Here is a 22,796-nt window from a genome sequence, read left to right as displayed (position 1 = left end):
CTGCCGCCTGCCGCGCGCAGCCGCTACTGCACCGCTGGCACACACGAAGTCCCAGAGTCCGACTCATGGAGAGGGAGGCCTCGCAGAGTTCTGTGATGGGTCTTGTCCTTTTCTGGTTCGAATCCTCCCCGTGGGCTGGGAAGGGAGGCAGGCAGGCCGGTGGTAGGAGAGAAAAGTCAAAGGGTAGCTGGTGGATCACATTTGTTCTACGGTCATTTAAAACATCGCGGGGGTGGGGTGCGACTCGGTGGCCTAGTGGCTAAATCCTCACCTTGCATTTGCTGGAGTGGATGCCGGCTCAGGTCTGGCTGTTCCACTTCCCATCTAGCTCCCTGCTTGTGGCCTGAGAAAGCAGCAGAAGTTGGCTCAAAGCTTTGAGACCCTGCACCCACATGGGAGACCCAGAAGAAGCTCCTGGCTCCTGGCTTCAGATAGGCTCAGCTCTGGCCCTTGTGGTCACTTGGGGAGTGAATCAGCAGACGGATGATCTTTCTATCTCTCAGTCTCTGTGGATTTACCTTTTCAATAAAAATAAACAAAACAAAACCCCCAAAACATCCCTATGAAATGGACACCTGAAAATCCTTTTACAGCTTAAAAATTTGATCTTGCAGAAAATATTGAAGGATTTTTAAGCACCAATGTTTACCTAGTTTTTTTTTTAATTGAGTATTTATTTGGAAGGCAGAATAAGAGAAAGAGAGAGCTCTTCCATCCACCGGTTCGCTCCCACATGAGCACAGCCGATGGAGTTGGACCCGGCCCAGGTCAGGAGCGGGGTACTTCCTCTGGGTTTCCCACGTGGGCGGTGGTCGCAGGGTCCCACGTGGACCCTCCTCCACTGCTTTCCCAGTTGCATTAGCAAAGCACCGGATGGGAAGTGGAGAAATCAGAGCCTCAACAGGCACTCCAAGATGAGCTGAAACGCCACCGCTCCGTTTCTGCAGGTGTCCAGGTCACCCGTTGCCTTCAGTGTCACTGCCCTGCTGTACAGGGCCACCGCCTAGGAGCCTGTGTGTGCCCTGGGCCACAGCACCGGGGGGTGCACCCTGTTCTCTGGTGTCCACACTGCAACCGAATCCCCTATGATGCATCTCTCGGCAATTCTGTCGTTAAGTGGGACGGGACTGGGAGCAGTGATGATGTTTCGGGATTTTACTGATTTAACGGGCTCATGAAAGGAGCCAGTCAGAGAATCCAGAGGACAGACACGCGGCTGGAAACGCTGAAATGAGTGTGCTGGCAGGTGCAAAGCCAGTGCTAGCCGTGGGGGCGCATTGGTGGCAGCTCTGTTGTACAAAGTTTATTTGTGTTTCTGTGGATAATTTAATCCATGTTAGTGATGGGTTTTTCTACAACACAGAGTTAGTTGTCAGGGAGCTCTAAGACAAAGGAGAGTGCAGACCCTTGTAGAATCAGCCACTCATTGCCCTGTGGAATAAAGTTATGCCTTTGAGACATCATAGCTGTCAAGGAGATATGGAATTCAGACCAAGCCCGCGTGTCCCTGTGTGCTATGGAGCTTCCAGACAGCTGACATTCGGGTCACAGGCTCCGCTTCATCCCATGTAGTAAAACCCCCCTGGTCTCCACACAAGCTCCAACAACTTCCCCGGCCATTCCATTCCTGTCAGTCACAGGAGTGTCCAGAGGAGATGGGCACTCGGCTCTCGAGGCTCCTCCCCCTGCCTGCTGCCCCGCCATGCCCGGGGGCATGGGCTGGCAGAGGACAGGGGAGAGGCCGCTGCAGGCCCCCATCAGCTCTTGGCTTTGACCTTGTCGGGGCGCTGGAAGAGCCGGATGATGCCTTCATTGTGGAGCCGTTTCCAGACCTCCCTCTCCAACATGAAGTCGTGGTTTATGTAGAAAACAAGTTTCTTCCAGGTCTTGTCATAGTAGTGTTCGGAGAAGCGCTCGTGTCCCTCTGTGATGAAACCATAGGCACTCACCTGTGTGGACAGTTGACGTTGGAAGTGGCCTGCAGACACTGCCCCTGGGGCTGAGTCTGTGGGTGGGGGACCCCCCATCCTGGCTCTGGCTCCACCCCCTTAGGCGTCTGGGGAGCAGGTCCCCATGGCGCTTGCACTGTTGTGCCAGAGGCGAGCACCCAACCCAGCCATCGTCCCATTAACAGCAGGCCTGGGGTAACCCAGTACCCCTTTCCTGCTTACACCTGCTCCCTGGGCGGGGCCGTACCTTGTCACAGAGGTGCAGGGCAGTAAGCAGCAGCAGGGCCCCCGTGGTGGGGCGGTATATTCTCCAGTGGGCGGTGTCCAAGGTCTTAGACCTCAGGAACCTGTGATGGGCATCCATCCCCATACTCAGCTGTCCATTGGCAGGGACCGGACACGAAGCCTTGGCCCCTCCATCTGCTCTACCCACTCTCACCTGTTCTTCATGTACCGCAGAAAGTCTGGGTGCAGCAGCAGGTATTTGTCCAGTTGCAAGGCTCCCTTGAAAGCCTCCTGGGGCCTGCGTCTGTGTCCGGAGTGGGTCATCCAGGCTCAGTCAGGCCCATGGGCATGGCCACCTCGGGAGGTCACTCAGGCTGTCTGCCCCTACCGCCACCCATCCAGCCCTTGACCATTGCTCATGCACTGCCTGAGCTGGGGACCTGGGCGGGGGGTGCAGGGTGGTGGATACCTGAACCAGGAAAGGTTCTTTCTGTCCAGGGTCCGATTTTGCAGCAGAGCTTCCAGCCATTCAAAGTCCCGTGTGCCTTCCAGGAAGTGCAGGTAGCGGATGTCCTAAGGACCAGGGGTGGTGTGTGGTCTGAAGGTGTCATCCTGGGGTCTCCAGGCTAGGCAGCCCCATCAAAGTCCCTACCTGCTCTTCTCAGAGCAGCTGCTGTTCCCCGCCTCAGCTGTCAGACCCTGGGGCATGAGTGGAGTCTGCCCTGGCCGCACTTCAGCGAGACCCCTATGCAGGTGCCCTGTGCTCACCTTCCCCACAGGCACGTTCCGGAAACCCCGTCCGCCCAGGATGAGGAGGGATTGGGTCAAGGAGAAGGCCGTGAAGCCGTAGAATGAGGTGTGCGTCCCCACGTCCTGTTCGTAGCCTTGGATGACAGCCCCACTCAGTCTGTAGAAAGACCAACTCGCATAGGCCATGCAGGGGTGAGGCGCGTACGGAGGAGGGACCCACAGGAGGAGGTGAGGGAGAAGGTGGGGCCTCACCGGAACACGTAGTCATGGCTGTCAATTTCCTGGCCCATCCGCGAGTTGTTCAGGATGCCCCCATTGCCCACCACAGCACATGTGATGCATGGGGCGCTCCCGGAGGGCTTGTTGGCCAGGAGCAGCTGCTGTTGGAGCACTGGGGGGAAGCGAGTCACCACTTTCTGCACCACTGTGGGGGGGAGGGACAGGGATGGGAGGGTCACCTGTCATTTCTCCAGGGTCTGGCGGCCCTGCCCTCCACCCTTGCCCGGGCACACTCACAGGAGTGGTTGAGCTCCATGAAGCCAAAGGGCGGGCCGAAGTGCTCCAAGCGCTCCCACTCGCTCTGGTTGAAGTGCCGGGAGTCCAGGAAGAGGGTGAGGTTGGGCAGGAAGAGACTTTGCAGCCATGGCGACTTGGAAGCTTTCACCTTAATTGAGTCAGGGCAGGTCTGCAGGCAGGAGGGCTAGGTCAGGCTCCAGAGGCCGGGGCTGGGCTGGGCACAGTGGGCACGGTTTGGGTTTCTCAGCTGGTACCACACTGAGCCCTGTCACCTCTGTGTCCTCCTTAGCCCGGGGGCGTGCTGTGGTCTCCAGGGGCAGGTGCGCCCAGGGAGTATGAGGAGTATGAGTGTGAGGTGGTCTGGACATTCCCCGTTGCCCATGCATGGGGAGGACCAGGTGAGAGGGGCTGCGGGGGTGCCCATGCCCAGCTTCAGCTTGCTTCCCTAGCAGGAAGTAAAGTGGGGCTGACTTTGCAGGGAGCGCAAAGCTTTCTAGGGGGTTCGGGCCAGTACCAGGGTTGGTTTGCTTTTGGTGAGTCACTGCCAGGGGCTGGGGTTCAGGGGTTGCAGAGTGGGTGGTTCAGCTCACCCCACTGACAGCCAGCCCTCCATCCCCCATCCCAGGCAGGCCCACAGGGCTGGGCTGGGCTGCCTCTGGTGGGACGTGTGGGGGACAAGTTCACGGTTGAAACTCACCGTCTTGAGACCCCCCACGTCCATACTGTATTTTTCCTCAAACTCCCACTGAGGCTCGGACTTGAAGTTGGCAGCCTTCAGCTCTGGGCTTCTCTGGGTGCTGGGGCCCCGGGAAGAGCTGGGGGCTGGGGTCACAGGGGCCTTCTTCTCCTTGGGGGCCACAGCGGCCATGGGCCTTCCATTCTTTTCTGTCTTGGCTGGCACTGCAGTGGCCACACCGGCTGGTTTGCCCTGACTTGCTGGTGCGAGTCTCTTGGCTGTGGTTCCTGGTCTGCCCTGGGACTTCACTGGGCCTGGCCTGGAGGTTGTGGACTGTTGCCTGGGGTCCCCGTCCCCCTTGACCATCTCCATGTCCTGACCCCTGTGTGGCGCAGCCTCTGTTCTGTTGGAGGCCAAGTCCTGACTTCGTGGCGACAGGGCATCCTTCTTACTTTTCTCTTTCTCCTGGCTCTTGGCTTCTGTGGTATCCACTGGGCTGGGCCCAGGGCCCCATTTCTGTGGGGATGCTGTGACAGCCTCTGTCCTCACACTGTCTCCAGCCATGTGCTGTGTGTCTGTGGCATTGTCCACTGGTACCATCTGTACTCGGAGTCTGGTGGGTGACTGTACCATGGCATTTTCTAGAAACTCCGGAGCCCTCTCTTTAATGTCCTGTTGGTATTGATACCTGGGGACAGAGACGACCTCTGATGAAGGTTGCAGAAGCATAGCAGGTGTTGGGACAGTGCCCACTGAGGTACCCCTTGGGACACCCACATGCCAGTCTGCTGTGCCTGCTTGGCATTCTGGCTCCACTTCCGATTCAGAAACCTGTTACTGCAAATCCTTTGTGGGGTGTGGGGGAGGATGGTGGTGACGGCTCTGTGTCCCCACTGTGGGAGCACCAGATGGACCAGGCTCCTGTGGTAGGCCTGGTCCAGCCTCTGGCCATTACAAGCATTTGGAGAAGAGATGAGCAGGTGAGAACTCTCTGTCTCTGCCTTTCAAATATGTACAACTGAATTGAAACATGAAACCTAACTAGGGGCTAGAGTGGAGGTGCAGTGGGTTAAGCCACAGCCTTTAACGCCAGCATCCTGTATCACAGTGCCTGTTCCAGCCCCAGCTGCTCCATCTTTGATCCAGCTTGCTGCACCTATGCCAGGCAAAGCAATGGTTGATGGCCCAGACACTTGGGCCCCTGTCACCCACACGGGAGACCTGGATGGAGTACCAAGCTCCTGACTTTGGCCTGGCCCAGCCTCCAACTGTTGTGGCCATTTGGAGAGCGAACCAGTGGGTGGAAGAGCTTTCCATCTCTCCCTATGTCTATGCCATTCTTTTAAATATGTGAAATTAAACCTTTACAAAAGAAAAGCTGGGCCCGGGGCAATGGCTCAATGGCTAAATCCTCATCTCATAAGCGCCAGGATCCCATATGGGCACCGGTTCATGTCCTGGCTGCTCCACTTCCCATTCAGCTTTCTGTTGGTGGCCTGGGAAAGCAGTGGAGGACAGCCCAAAACCTTGGGACCCTGTGCCTGTGAGGGAGACCAGGAAGAAGCTCCTGCCTTCGGATTGGCTCAGTTCTGGCCGTGGTGGTCATTTGGAGAATGAATCAGCAGATGGAAGATCTTTCTCTCTGTCCCTCCTTCCCTCTGTGAACCTGATTTGCCTTTCCAATCAAAATAAATAAATCTTAAAAAACAAACAAAGGAAATTCTGGCTAGGATATATGCCCATGCTTAGGCAGGCTTCAAAGTAGGTGGAGGGATGGGGCCTATCTGTTCCCACAGTTACCCTTCACCCGGAGGCATCACTTCTGGGCATGGACCTTGGCCAGCAGGGCTCAGGCAGCCCTGGGGGTGGAGTGCTGGGCCTGGAGGCCTTGACCAGAGCTGAAATGCTTCCTGGGTAGGACCAAGCCCACCCTCCCACCCCGTTCCTCCCGGTCTTCCCCGCCCTCTCACCAACTGCATCTGAAACAATGACCTTGGTGAATCAGGCACCTCTCAGCACCTATAGGTGCCATGGACTTTTTTTCTTTCTTTCCTTTCTTTCTCTCCTTTTTTTCTTTTTTCAAGATCTCACTGGACTAGCTGTTCTAGAATTGGGCAACACTTGTTGTTATGGCTGCCCAGGTCATCCAGTTGGGTGACTCCCTTTACAGGGAAGTGGGAAGTTGGCAATCTTAATCCCCCAAAGACCCGCCTCAAAGGTTTACTATAAGCACCATCATGACCCTGGTCCGGCTGGGTGACGCACACTCACAGGCTGGCTGAAAACAAACAAACCCTTAACCAGAATGAGTCCAGAACCCCTGGCCTCCACTAGTGCTAGCTGGGGACAACAGCCAAGGGGCTTTGGCCAGGCACTGGCAGGACAGCCTACCTGGGGTGGCAGGAGCTTGGAGTAGTGGTGGGAAGCTGGGCTGCCCACGCAGTGAGGAAGGCTCCCCGGAGGAGGATCCCCTGTAAGGCAGCTGTGGAGTGGACTGAGGTGGTCTCCAGCAGTGGGCAGGGCCCATTACGATGCACATTGCATGTGAACTAATGAGTTCAGAATTGAGCACCAGCCCCCTTGCTTGGGGCGAGCCAGTAGAGAATGTTAAGGGGCCAGTGTCATGGCATACCAGGCTAGGCCTCTGTCTGCACTGTGAGCATCTCATATGAGCACTGACTGATTCATGTCCCAGCTGCTCTGTTTCCCATCCAGCTCCCTGCTTACGGCTTGGGAAAGCAGCAGAGGACGGCCCAAGTCCTTGGCCCCTGCACCCATCTGGGAGACCCAGAAGAAGCTGCTGGCTCCTGGCTCCAGGCTTCAGATCAGCGGCCTTTTAGGGAGTGAACCAGTGGATGGAGGATTCTCTCTCTTTTCTTCTCTCTATAATTCTGCCTTTCAAACACAATAAATAAATCTTTAAAAAAAATAAATTTAAAATGAGAGCGTTCTCCTCAGGGTATGTTCCATATCGAGGACCCTGGGATGACCTGTGGTGGCCATCCCAGGGTACCAAGCAGTTGGGAGGCTGGGTGCAGCTTCTCCCCTTATCTCCCCATCTCCGCCTTCCCCTAGACACAGGAAGGAGAAAAAGATTTGAAAACAATGGTCTCACTCACTTTCCCTAAACTTCAACACTTCCCACCCTAATCAACTATGCAACCATCGTCAAAAATAAAATTTAAAAACAGAGAGAGTATGTTCAGTGGGGAGAGACAGGTGTGGCGGGAAGGTTGTGGTCATGGGGGGAACCCATCTAACTTCCTTCTAGAATGTTCTTCCAGCGGTACAAGATAGGTTCTTTCTGGCCTCAAGGCTTTTTGGCTACAGAGATTGTATCTATTTTGTTTTCCTCCTTTATTTTAAAGATTAACCTGATTTGTTTGCAAGACAGAATGTCAGTGAGATCTTCCATCCACTGGTTCACTCCCCAAATGGCTGGGCCAGGCTGAAGCCAGGAGCCAACAGCTTCATCCAGATCTCCCGTATGGATACAGGGTCCCAAGCACTTGGGCTGCCCTCTGCTGCTTTCCCACTGCATTAGGAGGGAGCTGGGTCGGAAGTGGAGCAGCCGGGACTGGAACTGGGACTTCTGTGGGATGTTGAACTTGCTGTGCTACAGTCCCACTGTGTTCTGCTTCTCTAAGGGGACTTCCCTATGTGTGTTGTGGATGGGGGTGGGAAATCAGGGTGGTGGGATGCCCCGGGAGCTGCAGGCCTCCCCAGACCCCTCAGCCACACTGGCCCTGAGCGCCATTCTGTTCTCAGCTGTGTGTGCCTAGCTTGCTGACGTCACACGCAGGAAACAAGACAGAACACACCACGCGTGGCCCACAGCCAGTGAGATTAAAACCTGTCACCCTCTCGGATCTCAGCGGAGCAGGCTGCCACCTCTCGTGGCTGCGCAAGCCCTTCGGGGAGCACTGGCTTGCCACATGGCCCAGGGCAGGTTTGGTGCACGGAAACGTCCCCTCTTCCCCTTCCCCTCCCACGCCCACACAAGGAGGTCCGGCATCCTCCCTGGATCCCAGTGGACCCGCCCAGCCCCACATCTGCTGCTGCCTTGGCTTTCTCACCCCTGCCCCGACTCATTCATTTCTGTACTCAGCAAATACTGACTTCATCTCCGTGAGCGGCCTTGTAACTCCCCTGGGGCCTCTGACACGAGCTAAGTCCATCCATCCCCCTGCAGTGCCGCGAAGGAGAGGAGAGGTAACCTGCAGAAAAATGCCACCAGAGGCTCTGGGGACAGCTTTACAGGAAGGGACGCTGCAGGGACGGGCAGCTTGACCTAAGCTCTGGCTCCGAGGGAGTGTCTGTCAGTGCTAAAACCGCACAAGGTGCTCTCTGCGTCACATTCCAGGGGCCGTGTTTGTTCAGGGCGATGCCGACTCATCCCTGCGTCACCTGCTCCTCTGAGGAGACAGACTGCTGACTGTCACCCCATCACAGGGCCACGTTAAGTCAGAGCTTTGGAACGGGACGTCAGAGCCCAGGGTGGAAATGGACTTGAACCACAGTGACCCAGGACCAGATGTACTCAGTCCCCACAAAAGGGCACATGTTGACCGAGCGTCTCTGCTGTGCAGCATTCTGGGCCTGTGGATTCAGGCTGAGACCTTGGACCTGTGGGGTGCACAGTAGTTTTCGCTGGAGGTTGGAGTGACGGGGCGCTCATTCACTGCAGAAGTAGGGGCGCACCTTATGACAGCGTGTGGAGGGGACAATTTACCTGTGCGAATCCTTCCAACCCTTGCCTTCTGGCCAATGCCCTTTTACCCCAGGAGCACTCTCTGCTTGACCATGACCCTTAATGAAGACCCAACTTTTTGGAGCAAAGGCTGGCAGGTGGTATCCTTGCTTCTTCCCTCCCCAGCCGTCCTTTCCATCCCCAACCGGAGAGCACGCACAGGTGCGTAACTCCTTGCATCATGATTTGATGTCCCAAAGTTATCAGCTGGTGGTGCCGAGGGGGTGGGAGTGCAACCCAGTTATGATGTGTGGGAGGTAAGTCTTGTGAGAGGGCCCATGGGAGGGGCGTGGCCAGCTGGGTCCAGCTGCTCACTGTGGGAGCTGTCCTCTGCCCACCCTCCCATCTACCACCCCCTGCTCCAGAGGCCAGCCCCAGTGTTGTACTTGATCTTCTAAAATTGTGAGCTACAGTGACAGGATGCTAACACCTTGGCCTCGCATAGAGACGTCTCCTACCTGTTTCTTACCTGTTTGAAAGGCAGAGCAGCATACAGGAATGAATGTGCACTTTTATCCACTGGTTCACTCCCCAAATGGCTGCAACAACCAGGTCTGTGCCTGGCTGAAGCCAGGAGCCAGGAGCTCCATTCTGGAGTCCCACATGGGCAGCAGGGCCCAGACACTCAGGTCACCTTTCACTGACTTTCCAGCACATGAGCAGGGAGTGGGATTGGAAGTGGAGCAGCCAGGATGGGAACCAGCACTCAGATACAGGCTGCTGGCTTTATGGAGGAGGCTCAAACCACTTTGCTGCAAGGCCATCCCAGGACTGTTTTTTCTCTTCCTCTTACTCTCTGCCCCACCCCTAGCTTCCTCCCCATTTGAGCCCATGTGGGGCTGGAGGTGGGCAGCTGTGAGACCTGCTCCAGAGCTTGCTGGACCTCTTAGCTCCCCACTTTTCACCATCAGGGGAAATACACTTCTCGTAGCTCCCTCCTGATGCAGGGGCCTGACTCAAATCTGGGCCTCACTGTGTCCACTGGGGGGAGGACAGCTTCATGGGGGCAGATAGACACTACCCAGCACCCGTAAGGACAATGTACCACAGGCTGGTCTTTCCCATAATCACAGCCAGACCAACCCGGGCAGCTGAGCGATCGCCTAGGCCCTGCAGGAGTGCTCCTCCCTGGACCCCATTTGAAGGCCAGATCAGCCAGGGGACTCCCAGGAAGGCTGTTCTGTCTGTGAAGGCTGCAATGGATTGGTGATTCACTCCTGGGAGTTTTATAAGAAGTTGCAGCAATGACCCAGCTGGTGGCCAAGTGATGCCATGAGGTTCCACTTAATTCCTCATCATTAAATTCACCTGTGGGTGCCAGGGAACTCACGAGCATTTCCTGAGTTTTACACGTGGCATGTCCTGGGGGGGGGGGGTTGAATTGAGTCCATAGCCTAGGTGGCCCCAGTCCATCTGGTTCAGACCCTGAGTGGTCTTGACCTCATGCACAGGGGCTGGGTTGGGGTTGGGGGTAAGCGAAGGCTTTTCTTTGCTAAGGCCCTCTCTTCTCCACAGCTTCAGGCCCATCACTCAGGGGTCCCATCGGATTACAATGCAATTTAATTTAATTGCATATTTCCCATCTACTTTGGGATGCAAAAAAATATGTTGCAATTAAAAATAAATTTATCCTAACAGGAGTCATGCAGCTGTATTCAATGAAAGTAATAAATAACAATTACTGATAATAATAATAATAATTGATTATCTGGCAATCTCCTCCCTCTATGGTTGTGGGTACAGATTATCCAGGGAGACCTGGAAGAAAAGAGGTAGAGGGGCCGGCACTGCAGCATAGTGCGTCACGCTGCCGCCTGTGACACCGGGATCCCACATGGGCACCTGTTCATGTCCCAGGGCCCTACTTCTGATTCAGCTCCCTGCTATGAGCTGCCAAAGCAGTGGCAGCTGGCCCCTGCCCCTCGTGGGGGAACTCAGACGGAGCTCCTGGTTCCTGGCTTTGGCCTCTTCTGACGCTGGCTGTCATGGCTATCTGGTGAGTGAACCAGTTGATAGAAGCTCTCTCTCTCTCTCTCTCTCTCTCTCTCTCTCTCTCTCTCTCTATTTCTTTGCAAATTTGTCTAGCACATAGACAAATATTTTAAAAACCTTTTTAAAAAGAAAAGAAGTCTCAACGTTTATATATGCTTGCAGCAGCTGCTGGCAAGAGAGCGGAATACAAGCCTGGGGAGAAGACAGGGCTGCCGAAGGCGGGTGGCCAAGCCAGTGCAGGGGACTGCCCGCTAACGCAGATGGGACAACAGTGGTTTTCCGGGGAAGAGCAGAAAGCTCTGGAGACTCCTGTAGTGCCCTGAGCAATCAGCATGTGCACTTCCCCATGCTGTGGTCAAGGTCCTGGTCAGTTGTACCTGCCCACCATGTTCTGTGTGCCTGGTCACACCCCTAAGTGCTGGGCTCTGACCTGGAATCCTCCTCAGTCATCTTGGCCATGCCCTCTCTGGCTTTATCTCTGCCTGAGTGGTCAGGGCCTGCCTTCCTCTTCCCAACTCCACTTCTGCTGTCCCCAGCTCCTCCTTAAGGGGAGCAAGAGGCTGGTGCTGTGGCATAGCAGTTAAGGTCACTGCTCACAGGACCAGCAACCCCTATGGGTGCTGGCTTGAGTCTCAGCTGCTCCACTTTCCATCTAGCTCCCTGCATGTAGCCTGGGAAAGCATTGGAGGATGGCCCAAAGCCTTAGGATCCTGTACTCGCATCAAAGACCCTGAAGAAGATCCTGGCTAAAGTCCTCACCTTGCATGTGCCAGGATCCCATATGGGCCCTGGTTCATATCCCAGCTGCTCCATTTCCCATCCAGCTCCCTGCTTGTGGCCTGGGAAAACAATCGAGGACAGCCAAAGCCTTGGGACCCTGCACCTGCGTGGGAGACCAGGAAGAAGCTCCTGGCTCCTGACTTCGGATCGGCTTAGTTCTGGCTGTTGCGGCTACTTGGGGAGTGAATCAGTGGACAGAAGGTCTTTTTTCTTTTTCTAAATCTGACTTTCCAATTAAAAAAAAATGGGAAGTAGCTAAATAGAGACAGAAAATATTCAAAAGAAAAATGAGGGCATTGCTTCATGTCCTAATCCAGTGGCTAGCTCCTGCACCCAGAGCCCACCCCCCTGAAAGACAGACATCTGGAACATTCTGTAACATTCCAGAACATTCTGGTGTTGATTGAGATGACCCCCTTCAATGGAGGAAAAGTGCATTTCTGTCCTTCCCCTACGCTGTACTTCTGCCCGCACTCTGAGTCTTCTGCTGGGAGGGAGGGCAGTGGGGTGGGGCAGGAGCTGCCCTTTGCCCTTCACTCTTGGGCATCATCCTACGGCAGACGACAGCATTCAGTAAGCTCAGGATAGGGCACTGAGAGGGACTGGGGCAGCAAGGACCGTCCCATGAAATCACCGGGGCTTGGAGAGCGAGGACTGGCCCATGGAATCACTCTGGCTGGCCCTTCCCAGGGCACCACAGGTAGAACTGCAAACTCAGTACATCCACAGCAAGCTGGGTTTTTTTAAAGTGGCTCGTTTTGGGCCCAGCGGCGTGGCCTAGCGGCTAAAGTCCTCGCCTTGAAAGCCCCGGGATCCCATATGGGCGCCGGTTCTAATCCCGGCAGCTCCACTTCCCATCCAGCTCCCTGCTTGTGGCCTGGGAAAGCAGTCGAGGACGGCCCAATGCCTTGGGACACTGCACCCGCGTGGGAGACCCGGAAGAGGTTCCAGGTTCCCGGCTTTGGATCGGCGCGCATCGGCCCGTTGCGGCTCACTTGGGGAGTGGATCATCGGACGGAAGATCTTCCTCTCTGTCTCTCCTCCTCTGTGTATATCTGGCTGTAATAAAAAATGAATAAATCTTTAAAAAAAAAATAAAATAAAGTGGCTCGTTTTGTCTGGCCTGTGAATTGACACAGCAAATCCCTTGTGGTCCTTGGCAGGAGAAAGGTTTCCCAGTCCCAGCTGTGCTTCCTGATGACATGAGGAAGGGACTGTCCGCACCCCCGGAGCCAGGGCACGGGGCGAGGGGACACGCAGACAGCCACCTGGACTGTGGTTGTCACCTGCCCATGGCGTAACCTCCCGGACTCCATATCCAAGTGATGAACCATATTGCACGGGAGACTGAGGGACATCTGCGCTTTTGGTGCTGCCAGAACGGAGGTTGCCCAGACCTGTCCCGCATTAGCCCTTGGCAAGACAAAGAAGTCCTTGACTCTCTCTTCCCTCACCCATGAACTGGGTGGCTTACTGCCTGGCTCCACATACGAGGATTTTACAAGCCACAGTACCTGGAGCTGCCAGCCTGTGCGAATGCAAGGCGGGTCAGCTTGGATCGCTTTCTAACCCTTTATGACACGCAGTAACACCCCTGGAGCACAATCTAATAAAAGCTGTGGGCAAATAATATTTTCTTTCCAGTACTTAACGACCGCATGTGGAGAACTTGGGAACCTGCGACACAGCACCATGTTATTTGGAAAGGATGTGATAAGGACCGAAGGGTGACAGCTGGAGGGGTGAAAGAACCCGGAGCAGGAGGCCACACTCACCCAACTGTTTGACAAAAGAAGTGTGCATGTTACCCTCATGACAACAGGCTACTCAAGAGGAGAGCTGAAAACTAAATGAGCCACCTTGTCGGGAATGGTCTGAGAGAGAAAGGTCGAAGCGACCTTTGTCCCACAGGGGAGTGACGAAGTGGCCTGTCGGCGCCAAGCTGCGGGGACTGGAGACAAAGGGGCCGAGGTCGGTGGATGATGGCAGGGAGTCCGGGTCCAGTGGGTGACAGTGACGAGAGAGTGCTGACCGGGAACCACAACGTGACTACACAGACCAAGACACCTCAGAAAGCTTAAGGGAAATGGAATCAAGCTGTAAGCCTTCTTGGGGCTAGCGTCATGGTGTAGCAAGATAAGCTTCCACCTGCAGTACCAGCATCCCATATGGGCACCGGTTGTAGTCTTGGCTGCTCAACTTCTGCTTTAGCTCCCTGCCTATGGCCTGGGAAAGCAGCTGAGGATGGCCCAAGTGCTTAGGTCCCTGCACCCACGTGGGAGGCCTGGAAGAAGCTGCTGGCTCCCAGAACTGGATTGGCCCAGCTCTGGCCATTGCGGCCGTTTGGGGAGTAGAGAGCAGATGGAAGATCTCTTTCTGTCTCTGTGTCTCTCTTCTCTCTTTAACTCTTTTAAATAAAAATGAAATAAATCCTTATCTGTCTATCAGCTCTTTCGGACGCAGAAAGAACCAGAAACTCAGGACTCATCAGACATAACTGCTGTGCATGTTTGGACAGTAGGTTGGTTCTGGGTGGGGTGGGGGCCCTGGGCCTTGGGTGCCATGACTTTGGTCTCTTCAGCCAACAGGAGACACCTACACTGGTAGACTTCCCCTGTCTCAGAAATGAATTTCCAGTGAATTAAATGCCTCTCGATAAAAGCAGTGTGTACCTGTTACAGAAAACACAGAAGCGTCATTCCCATATAGGAAGGCAACAGTTTCCTATAACTCCATCTCCTTGAGGGCATGTGAGCGGGCACCTCTCCCTTCTCTGTGCCCCGTGCAGTGCCACTGTTGCCACTTCTTCCCCGCAACCACAGTGGTCAGAGTCCGTTCCATGGCCAAGATTTGGTGATATTAGGCAAACAGAGGGCTTGGCCACCCCACCATTGCCCCTCGGCTGCAAGGTTTACTCTGCTGGGGAGCTGGGTGAGAGGAGGAGGGAGGCAGGGTGGGGAGGACAGAGTTCCCGGCTCTTCAGGGCTGAGGGCTGCTCCACCCTCCTTCCCGCAGCAGTCCCCAGGTCCTGCTGTCCTGGAGCCCTCGATGTCGTGCTGGGGGAGGGACAGAGGGGGTCAGAGAGGACACTTGCTCATCGCGAGATCTGGATGCTATGTAAACTTGAGTTGTACTTCTGGGAGCCCAGAACAGGAAGTGAGAAGCAGAATTCTTGGGCTGGCTCACTCTGAACAACACACAGGGCCCTGCCACAACATACAGCCAACTGTGCCAACTCAGCGGGTGGCAGGGGCTGGCAAACCAGAGGCCGGCATCAAGAAACAAGTGCCAGGATTGAGACACTTGCGTTCGTTTTACACTGACTTGATAGAAGGCTTGTTAATTCAGGCTGCAAGTCACAGGCCTGTCCTTAAACTCTTCCTCGCTGCTCCTCCCTTGGCTAGCTGCCAAGTCCTGCTGCCCCAGCTGACGCTGCCGGCCAGGGACCTCACTACCTCCACCCTAAACCATTGCCAGGGCTTCCGCATTATCCTCTGATCCACCCCCCCCCCCATCCCTTTCTGCCTCGTGGGATCCCAGCATCTACTGAGAGAACCAATTGCATAAGTTTTATGACTCTTACTCTAACGTTGTAGCCAGCTACCAAGTTTACGTTTTTTCATGGGTTCTTTAAGACCACAAATGCCTTCTTCAATGATTATTTACAAGTATCTGCACTCTGGGCCCGGCGGCGTGGCCTAGCGGCTAAAGTCCTCACCTTGAACGCACCAGGATCCCATATGGACCCAGGTTCTAATCCCAGCTGCTCCACTTCCCATCCAGCTCCCTGCTTGTGGCCTGGGAAAGCAGCTGAGGACGGCACAATGCTTTGGGATTCTGCACCCATGTGGGAGACCTGGAAGAGATTCCTGGTTCCCGGCTTTGGATCGGCGCAGCACCGGCCGTTGCGGTCACTTGGGGAGTGAATCATCAGACAGAAGATCTTCCTCTCTGTCTCTCCTCTCTGTATATCTGACTTTGCAATAAAAATAAATAAATCTTAAAACAAAAACAAGTACTTGCACTCTGGCCGGGCCAGGTTCAAGGTACTGAGGATATGGATTCAAATATGACCATGCTCAGCCACAGGAAAATCCTAGTCCGATAAGAAACAGGTGTGTTTGGATCTCTACCCTCTCTTGCAATGACCATCAGGGTCTCTCCGGAGCACCCCCCATCCCAAACACACACACACACACACACGCACACACACACACACTAGAATAGATAGACAGAGAACAAGGAAAGCTTAGAACCAGACAGGAAACGGTCAGCATGGACTCACATATTCCTTACTAGGTAGGACACAAAGATTAGTTACTCCTCACTAAGGTATTGAAGACTTCTCTGCACACCCCTCCTAAAACTGTTCTGCACCTCAACTGTTGACATATGCCTTGTTAGAGTTATAAGCCAGTTTAGACTATTCTAAAATCTGCCAAGTTCAGCAAAATTATGCTTCAACACTATAAACTGCTAAATACTAAAATGAAAATAGACACGAGACAGCTGAATAGTATCCTATAGCCATTTTAAGGTGTCTAGAAGCCGGTTGTATATAAACTAAAATTGAAATGTCAATGAAGCAGTCACAGGATATAGTTAAGAACTTGCATTTTTAGGCCCGGCAGCGTGGCCTAGCGGCTAAAGTCATCGCCTTGAACGCCCCGGGATCCCAGACGGGCACCGGTTCTAATCCCGGCTGCTCCACTTCCCATCCAGCTCCCTGCTTGTGGCCTGGGAAAGCAGTCGAGGACGGCCCAATGCTTTGGGACCCTGCACCCGTGTGGGAGACCTGGAAGAGGTTCCTGGTTTCCGGCTTCGGATCGGCACAGCACCGGCCCGTTGCGGCTCACTTGGGGAGTGAATCATTGGATGGAAGATCTTCCTGTCTGTCTCTCCTTCTCTCTGTATATCTGACTGTAATAAAATAAATAAATCTTTAAAAAAAAAAAGAACTTGCATTTTTTTAACATATTGGTTACTCAATACCATGTCAATTAATTCCATAATGTTGTAAATTGTCGTTGATGTTATGTTGTGGCTTTAAATTGATCAGGATGATATTCTGCCAGCTCTGCCTTCAGACCAGAGATGGTCTCCCCAAGAAACTGTTGAATTTACCTGGACAGTAAGGTGCTGGACTCTATGCTTGGTATGCGCTTGCAATGAAAGAATCTTGACTGAATTTGAAATGTAATACAACAACAAGGTGGAGGAATCCACCATGGGAGGAGGGTACGGGTACAGGTTGGGGGAATCCCAGAGCCTGTGAAACTGTGTCACATAATGCAATGTAATTAATAATAATAAAAAAAGCAGGCGTGTCGTGATATGGGGGTTGTGATAACATAGAGGTGAGGACGTGAAGGGGGATAGGGTGAGAGGTTGGATCCGCGGTGTTTGCTTGGGCATGCACAGTCCTTTGGCGCTTGCTGTATCTGTGAGGGATTGATGGTGATGGAGTACTTGGCTCCTGGCTTTGGCCCAGCCCAGCCAATGCAGCCGCTTGGGACATGGACCAATGCATGGGTGATGGCTTTGGTCTTCTCTCTCTCTAACTCGGCCTTTCAAATAAACAGGAACTTTTAAAAGGAGTGACAATAGGAACAGCAGCTATCTGCAAGACGTGAGCCACAATGACTGAACTGGCTCTGTGAGAGCCGGATTGATGGCGGTGAACTCAGTTTCACAGCGTTGCACACACCCCAGCTGCCTGTTTCCAGGTCACTGCTCAAGCTGTTTTCCTTAGTTTGCCATGTTCCTGCTTTAGAAAGTGTCACTCTGCCCAGGGCGTTGTGCAAATGCTGCCGCTGCCACCACCTGCCCGGTCCCTCGGGTCGCACTGGGTCTCCCCAGCTTTAGTCTTTGTTTTTAGAAAAGCCAGAATTGGGCCCAGCGGCGTGGCCTAGCGGCTAAAGTCCTCGCCTTGAATGCACCAGGATCCCATATGGGCCCAGGTTCTAATCCCAGCTGCTCCACTTCCCATCCAGCTCTCTGCCTGTGGCCTGGGAAAGCAGCTGAGGACGGCACAATGCTTTGGGATTCTGCACCCGCGTGGGAGACCTGGAGGAAGTTCCTGGCTCCTGGCTTTGGATCGGCATAGCACCGGCCATTGCGGTCACTTGGGGAGTGAATCATCGGATGGAAGATCTTCCTCTCTGACTCTCTTCCTCTCTGTATATCTGACTTTGTAATAAAAACAAAGAAATCTAAAAAAAAAAGCCAGAATTACAGACAAAGGGAAAGCAGGGGTTAAAGAGAGAGAGAGGTCTTCCATGTTCTGGCTCACTCTACATGACCACAACAGCTGGGACTGGGCCAGGCAGAAACCTGGAACGCCTTCTGGATCTCCCAGAAGGGTGGTGAGGGCCCGAGGACTTGGGCCATCCTCCACTGCCTTCACAGGCACATTAGCAGGGAGCTGCGTTGGAAAAATAGAAGGGACTGGAGCTGGTGCCTGTGGGATGCTGGTGTTGCACGCAACAGCTTAACCCACTGTTATTATGGCTGACCCTCTTGCAACCCGGCCCGTGTGACACAGTGGAAGCAGCTAACCCCAGCTACACAGGTGCTCCACTGTTCCCGGGTGGGAGGAACTGCATCCACCTGTCTCGGGCCTCCCATGTGATGCTTTTGAAGAAGATCTTGGGCAGTTGTTGCAAAGGCCATGCCTCTCCCTAGGAGCCCCGCCACCTGCCATCCTTTATGCTTCTCTCCTAAGTCCTGCTGAGCTGGGTTTGTGTTCATGGCAATCAAAAGGGTTCTGACAAATAGAAAAATGCACATTTTAATGCATGAATTTTTGGAATTTCAAGGACGAAAGTACAGAAATTTATATAACTTTGGAATGTGACCATCCTTCCTAAAAATTGCACCAAGATAAATCATCATAAATGGAAAAATGGATTTTTTAAAAAGATTTGTTTATTTTTATTGGAAGGTCAAATATACAGAGAGGAGGAGAGACAGAGAGGAAGATCTTCCATCTGTTGATTCATTCCAAACGGCCACAATGGCCAGGGCTGATCCGAAGCCAGAAGCCTGGGGCTTCTTCCAGGTCTCTCATATGGGTTTAGGGTCCCAAGGCTTTGGGTTGTCCTCGACTGCTTTCCCAGGCCACAAGCAAGGAGCTGGATGGGAAGTGGGGCTGCAGGGATTAGAACTGGCACACATACAGGATCCTGTTGTGTGCAAGGCGAGGACTTTAGCTGCTAGGCTGCTGCACTGGGCCCAATGGACTGATTTTTACAACCTAGAAGTTACTTCTGAGTGGATGGCACCACAGTGTAGCCTATTAAGCTGCCACTTGCAGTGCCAGCAGCCCATGTTAGAGTACCAGTGTGAGTCCTGGCTGCTTCGCTTCTCATCCAGCTCCCTGCCAGTGCACCTGGGAAGCCAGTAGAGGATGGCCCAAACGTTGAGTCCCTGCCACTCACAGGGGAGACAAGGATGCAGTTCCTGGATCCTGGCTTCACCTTGGCTCAGCACGGGCTGCTGTAGCCATGTGGGGGACTAAACCAGCAAATGGAAGATCTGTCTTTTCCTTCTCTCTCTGTTGCTTTGTCTCTCAAAAAAAAAAAAAAAAATCAGATAAAGACAACAACAGAAAACTTGTATATGACAGAAGTTGCATGACAAGTATCAGCCAAAGAAAATGTTGAGGTATGATTGGAAAGGGTTAATATCCCTAATACACAAAAACACCTGAAAACAAGAAAAAAGAAAAACAAGCTAAGAATGTGTGAAGACATGGGACTAGATCATTCATGGGAAAATGCAAGTGATGAATAACCCCAGGCGACACTCCGGAGCCCGCACTGTAGTGTGAGTGCTTAAGCTGCCGCCTTGGCACCAGCATCCCTCTGGGCGCCAGGTCCTGTCCCAGCGGCTCCACTTCGGACCCAGCTCCCTGCTTCTCGGCTGGAAAAAGCCGTGGGAGAAGACCTGAGTGTCTGGGCCCCAGCACCCACGGAGGAGACCCGGGTGATGCTCCCGTGGCCACTGGAAGGGGAGCTGCAGAGGGAAGACCTCTGTCTTCTTAAGAAACTGGTAAGATTTACTCAGAAGGTGGAACGTGGGCCATGTTCAGGAAGAATGGAATGGGAGAGGGATTGCTACCTCCCATCTGTGGGGAGCAAGAAGCGCTGTAATTCTGAATTTCCAACAAATAAGCAAATCTTTTTTAAAAAGAAGAAGACGTGGTCCAAGACATTAAAGAGAGAACTAAACATTGACTAATCAGCTCATCAGACCATAAAGTACTGTGATATCCAGGTGTGACCTTTGGAAAGAACAATTGACATCAATATATAAATCAAACACGTGCATCACAATTCTCCTTTGAGAAATCTGCCTACAGGGCCTGGCCTGGTTGTGCAGTGGGTTAAACATTAAAGGGTTGCTCTTGATGCTGCCAACCCTGATGGGTACTGCTCCAAGTTCCAGCTGTTCATTTTCCATCCAGCTCCCTGCGAATGTTCCAGGGAAAGCAGGAGAAGATACCCCGAGTGTGTGGGCACCTGTCACCTATGGGGGAGCCCTGGATGGAGTTCTGGACTCCTGGCTTTAGCCTGACACTTGGGGCTATGTAGGAGAGTAAATATCTCCAAATTTACCTTCCTCCCTGTAGTTCCAGCTTTCAGAGAAATAGATAAATCTTAAAAAAAAAAAAAAAAAAAAAAGGATCATTGACAAAAATCTTAAAAAGAAAAGAAACCCACGTACATGAAGGTATAAAAGTAGATGTGACATAGGTAGCGGCCCAACATGGATCCCAAGTTCCAGCAAAGAGGATTGGTTAGGTAGGTAACCGTACGAGGCAGATGTCTCACTGAGGAGCAGAGCCGCATGTGCGATTCAGGAGAAGCCTGTGATGAACACAGCCGCCAGCCTCCGCGAGCTGTACACTCAATGCAGCTTGGGGATCACCGAGATAACCAGCTCACACAGCAGAACACCATGCTGTGAACTCCGACTTTTGGGTCTCACAGTAAGACAACCTGGGACTGACTCACCCTTGGTCCTGTAGATCTTCCTATTTAAAACAGGGCCCGGAGACAGTATGATGGCTCAACTGGATAATCCTTCCCTTGCATTTGCCAGCATTCCATATGGATGCTGGTTCCAATCCCGGCAGCTCCACTTCCCATCCAGCTCCCTGCCTGTGGCCTGGGAAAGCAGTCGAGGACGGCCCAAAGGCTTGGGACCCTGCACCTGCATAGGAGACCGGGAAGAAGATCCTGGTTCCTAGCTTTGGATCAGCTCAGCTCCAGCCATTGCAGCCGCTTGGGGAATGAATCATCAGACGCAAGATCTTCCTCTCTGTCTCGCCTCCTCTCAGTATATCTCACTTTCTGATAAAAATCAATCTTTAAAATAAATAATCTTTTTATTTTTTCAAGTTACTGTTTTTTTAAAAGTATTTATTTATTTTTATTGGAAAGTTAGATTTACAGAGAGAAGGAGAGATACAGAGAAAATTCTTCTGTCCACTGATTCACTCCCCAAGTGGTCAGAATAGCCGGAGCCAAGCCAATATGAAGCCAGGAGCTTCTTCCAGGTCTCCCACGTGGGTGCAGGGTCCCAAGGCTTTGGGCCGTGATCAACTGCTTTCCCAGGCCACAAGCAGGGAGCTGGATGGGAAGCAGAGCAGTCGGGACATGAGACAGTGACCATATGGGATCCTGGCAGGTTCAAGACAAGGATTAGCCACTTGGGCCATTGTGCTGGACCCTCTTCTGTACTTTTCAACTCCACGAGATTTTTAACAGGAGTAGCACAACATTCTTTGTTTTTAAAAAATGGAATTTGGGAAGAAAAGAGTCTCTCACTATTATACATAAGTATATTTTCTAAGAAAGCTGGTGAAGAAAGTTGTTTGTTTGTTTGTTTTTAAGGATAAAGTTGGAGCCCAGAGTTGGGGCTTCCTCCTTCAGTGGGATGAGTGCCCCCTGGCCATGTTACTGAGTACCCTCATGGAGAAAATAACCGGTACACAGGGCCCCAACAGAAGCAGGGTGCATGGGCAAGCCATTGGCTCAGGGCACAAGAACCATGCCCAAGTGGGAAACAGCACAGCTCCTCTCCCTGGGCTTCTGAATACCCAGCCCATCAGACTCACGTCCTCCTGAGCCCCAGGGGCCCTGAGCCGCCTCCATCTTCACCCTCCAACCCCTCGTCCTGCCTGTGCCCTCCCTGCCCGGCGGTTCTGGACAATACACTGACCTGGACAGACAGGCACTGGCAGTCACCCTGGGGCTCCTCAGGGCTCTTACCTGGAAGGCTTTGTGCTGGGTTCCTTCAGAAAGGACAAGTACAAGAGGAAGAAGATGAGCACGGCCAAGGCCAGGGGCCACCGGAGTCCCGGGCCTGGGCGCCCGAGCTTCCACACACAGGACAGCATGGTGGTGCTGGCGAGGACCATGCAGGCAATTTCTGTATGGCCTGGGGCTCGATGGGCACAGCAGATAGTCCTCAGGTAGCCTGCCTGCCCGGGCGGGCACCTGGCGCTTAGTAGCACGCTGCTCTGCCAAGTACCAAATCTATTGGTCTTTGCCAGGGAGACGAGGGCCCGCCTCGGCCGCTTATGAAGGCACAGGGGCTGGCGTGGCTTGGAGGAAGAGAAACTCCTTTTGTTCAAACAAGTTCACCCTCTTTTGTTCCACAGGCCAATTTCTGAATGGGGAACTCGATGAGGTATGCGCGCACACATACACACACATACCTTGTTTTACACCACCTCCCGGGGCGGGGCAGGTGGGCACCCTTGGACAGGCAGAGGCCACCGCCTCCTTAAATGACACAACAGACAGAACTGCACCTGTGGGTTCACGGGATCGTACCTGTCCTCTTGCATCTAGTTCTGCAACGCAGCTCTGCCACCACCTTCTCAGCGGACACCGTGTCCCGTGGGCAGCAGGTGCAAGGGGGGAGGTGCTGAAGTGCCCCTCAGTTTCTCACTTGGGGACCACCGCCTGCTGCCAGCTCAGGAGTCAGAGGCCCCGGGGGGCCAGAGAGCACCCTCCTGTCTCCCCACGGCAGCACTCCGCCTAGCTTGACAGGAATAGAATCTCCCCCCCACACACACACCTCCATGTCCTTCCTAGGAGAAGCATCTGACAGGGAGCTGAGGCAGCTGCAGACACCTGCCCCAGCT

At 53.5% G+C, this 22,796-nt stretch overlaps 1 protein-coding gene across 1 annotated transcript; it reads right to left on the bottom strand.

Moving 5' to 3' along the window:
* Positions 1–1,512: 1,512 nt before the first annotated feature.
* On the bottom strand, positions 1,513–22,335 carry ST6GALNAC1 (ST6 N-acetylgalactosaminide alpha-2,6-sialyltransferase 1). The gene is made up of 9 exons (XM_058676565.1): positions 21,916–22,335; positions 4,138–4,804; positions 3,441–3,609; positions 3,177–3,348; positions 2,943–3,081; positions 2,644–2,747; positions 2,389–2,478; positions 2,197–2,296; positions 1,513–1,949 (listed from the first exon to the last, which is right to left on the bottom strand). Exons 1-9 carry the CDS (start codon positions 22,062–22,064, stop codon positions 1,758–1,760), a joined length of 1,782 nt encoding a protein of 593 aa, XP_058532548.1. The 5' UTR covers positions 22,065–22,335; the 3' UTR covers positions 1,513–1,757.
* Between the last annotated feature and the right edge of the window lie 461 nt (positions 22,336–22,796).

The sequence above is a fragment of the Ochotona princeps genome, chromosome 17 (assembly GCF_030435755.1).
Source record: "Ochotona princeps isolate mOchPri1 chromosome 17, mOchPri1.hap1, whole genome shotgun sequence".
NCBI classification, from domain to species: domain Eukaryota; kingdom Metazoa; phylum Chordata; class Mammalia; order Lagomorpha; family Ochotonidae; genus Ochotona; species Ochotona princeps.
Note: the sequence above shows the minus strand (reverse complement) of the source record. Positions and strands in the feature narration are given on the sequence as shown.

Bases quoted from the DNA above. Each gene is read 5' to 3' on its own strand.
- ST6GALNAC1 (XM_058676565.1), bottom strand. From the start codon at position 22,064: ATGGTCCTCGCCAGCACCACCATGCTGTCCTGTGTGTGGAAGCTCGGG. The intron at 3,610-4,137 runs GTGAGTTTCAAC...TCCTGCCTGCAG, and splicing joins ACGTGGGGGGTCTCAAGACG to ACCTGCCCTGACTCAATTAA. The intron at 2,297-2,388 runs GTGAGAGTGGGT...TGCCCATCACAG, and splicing joins CTGCGGTACATGAAGAACAG to GTTCCTGAGGTCTAAGACCT.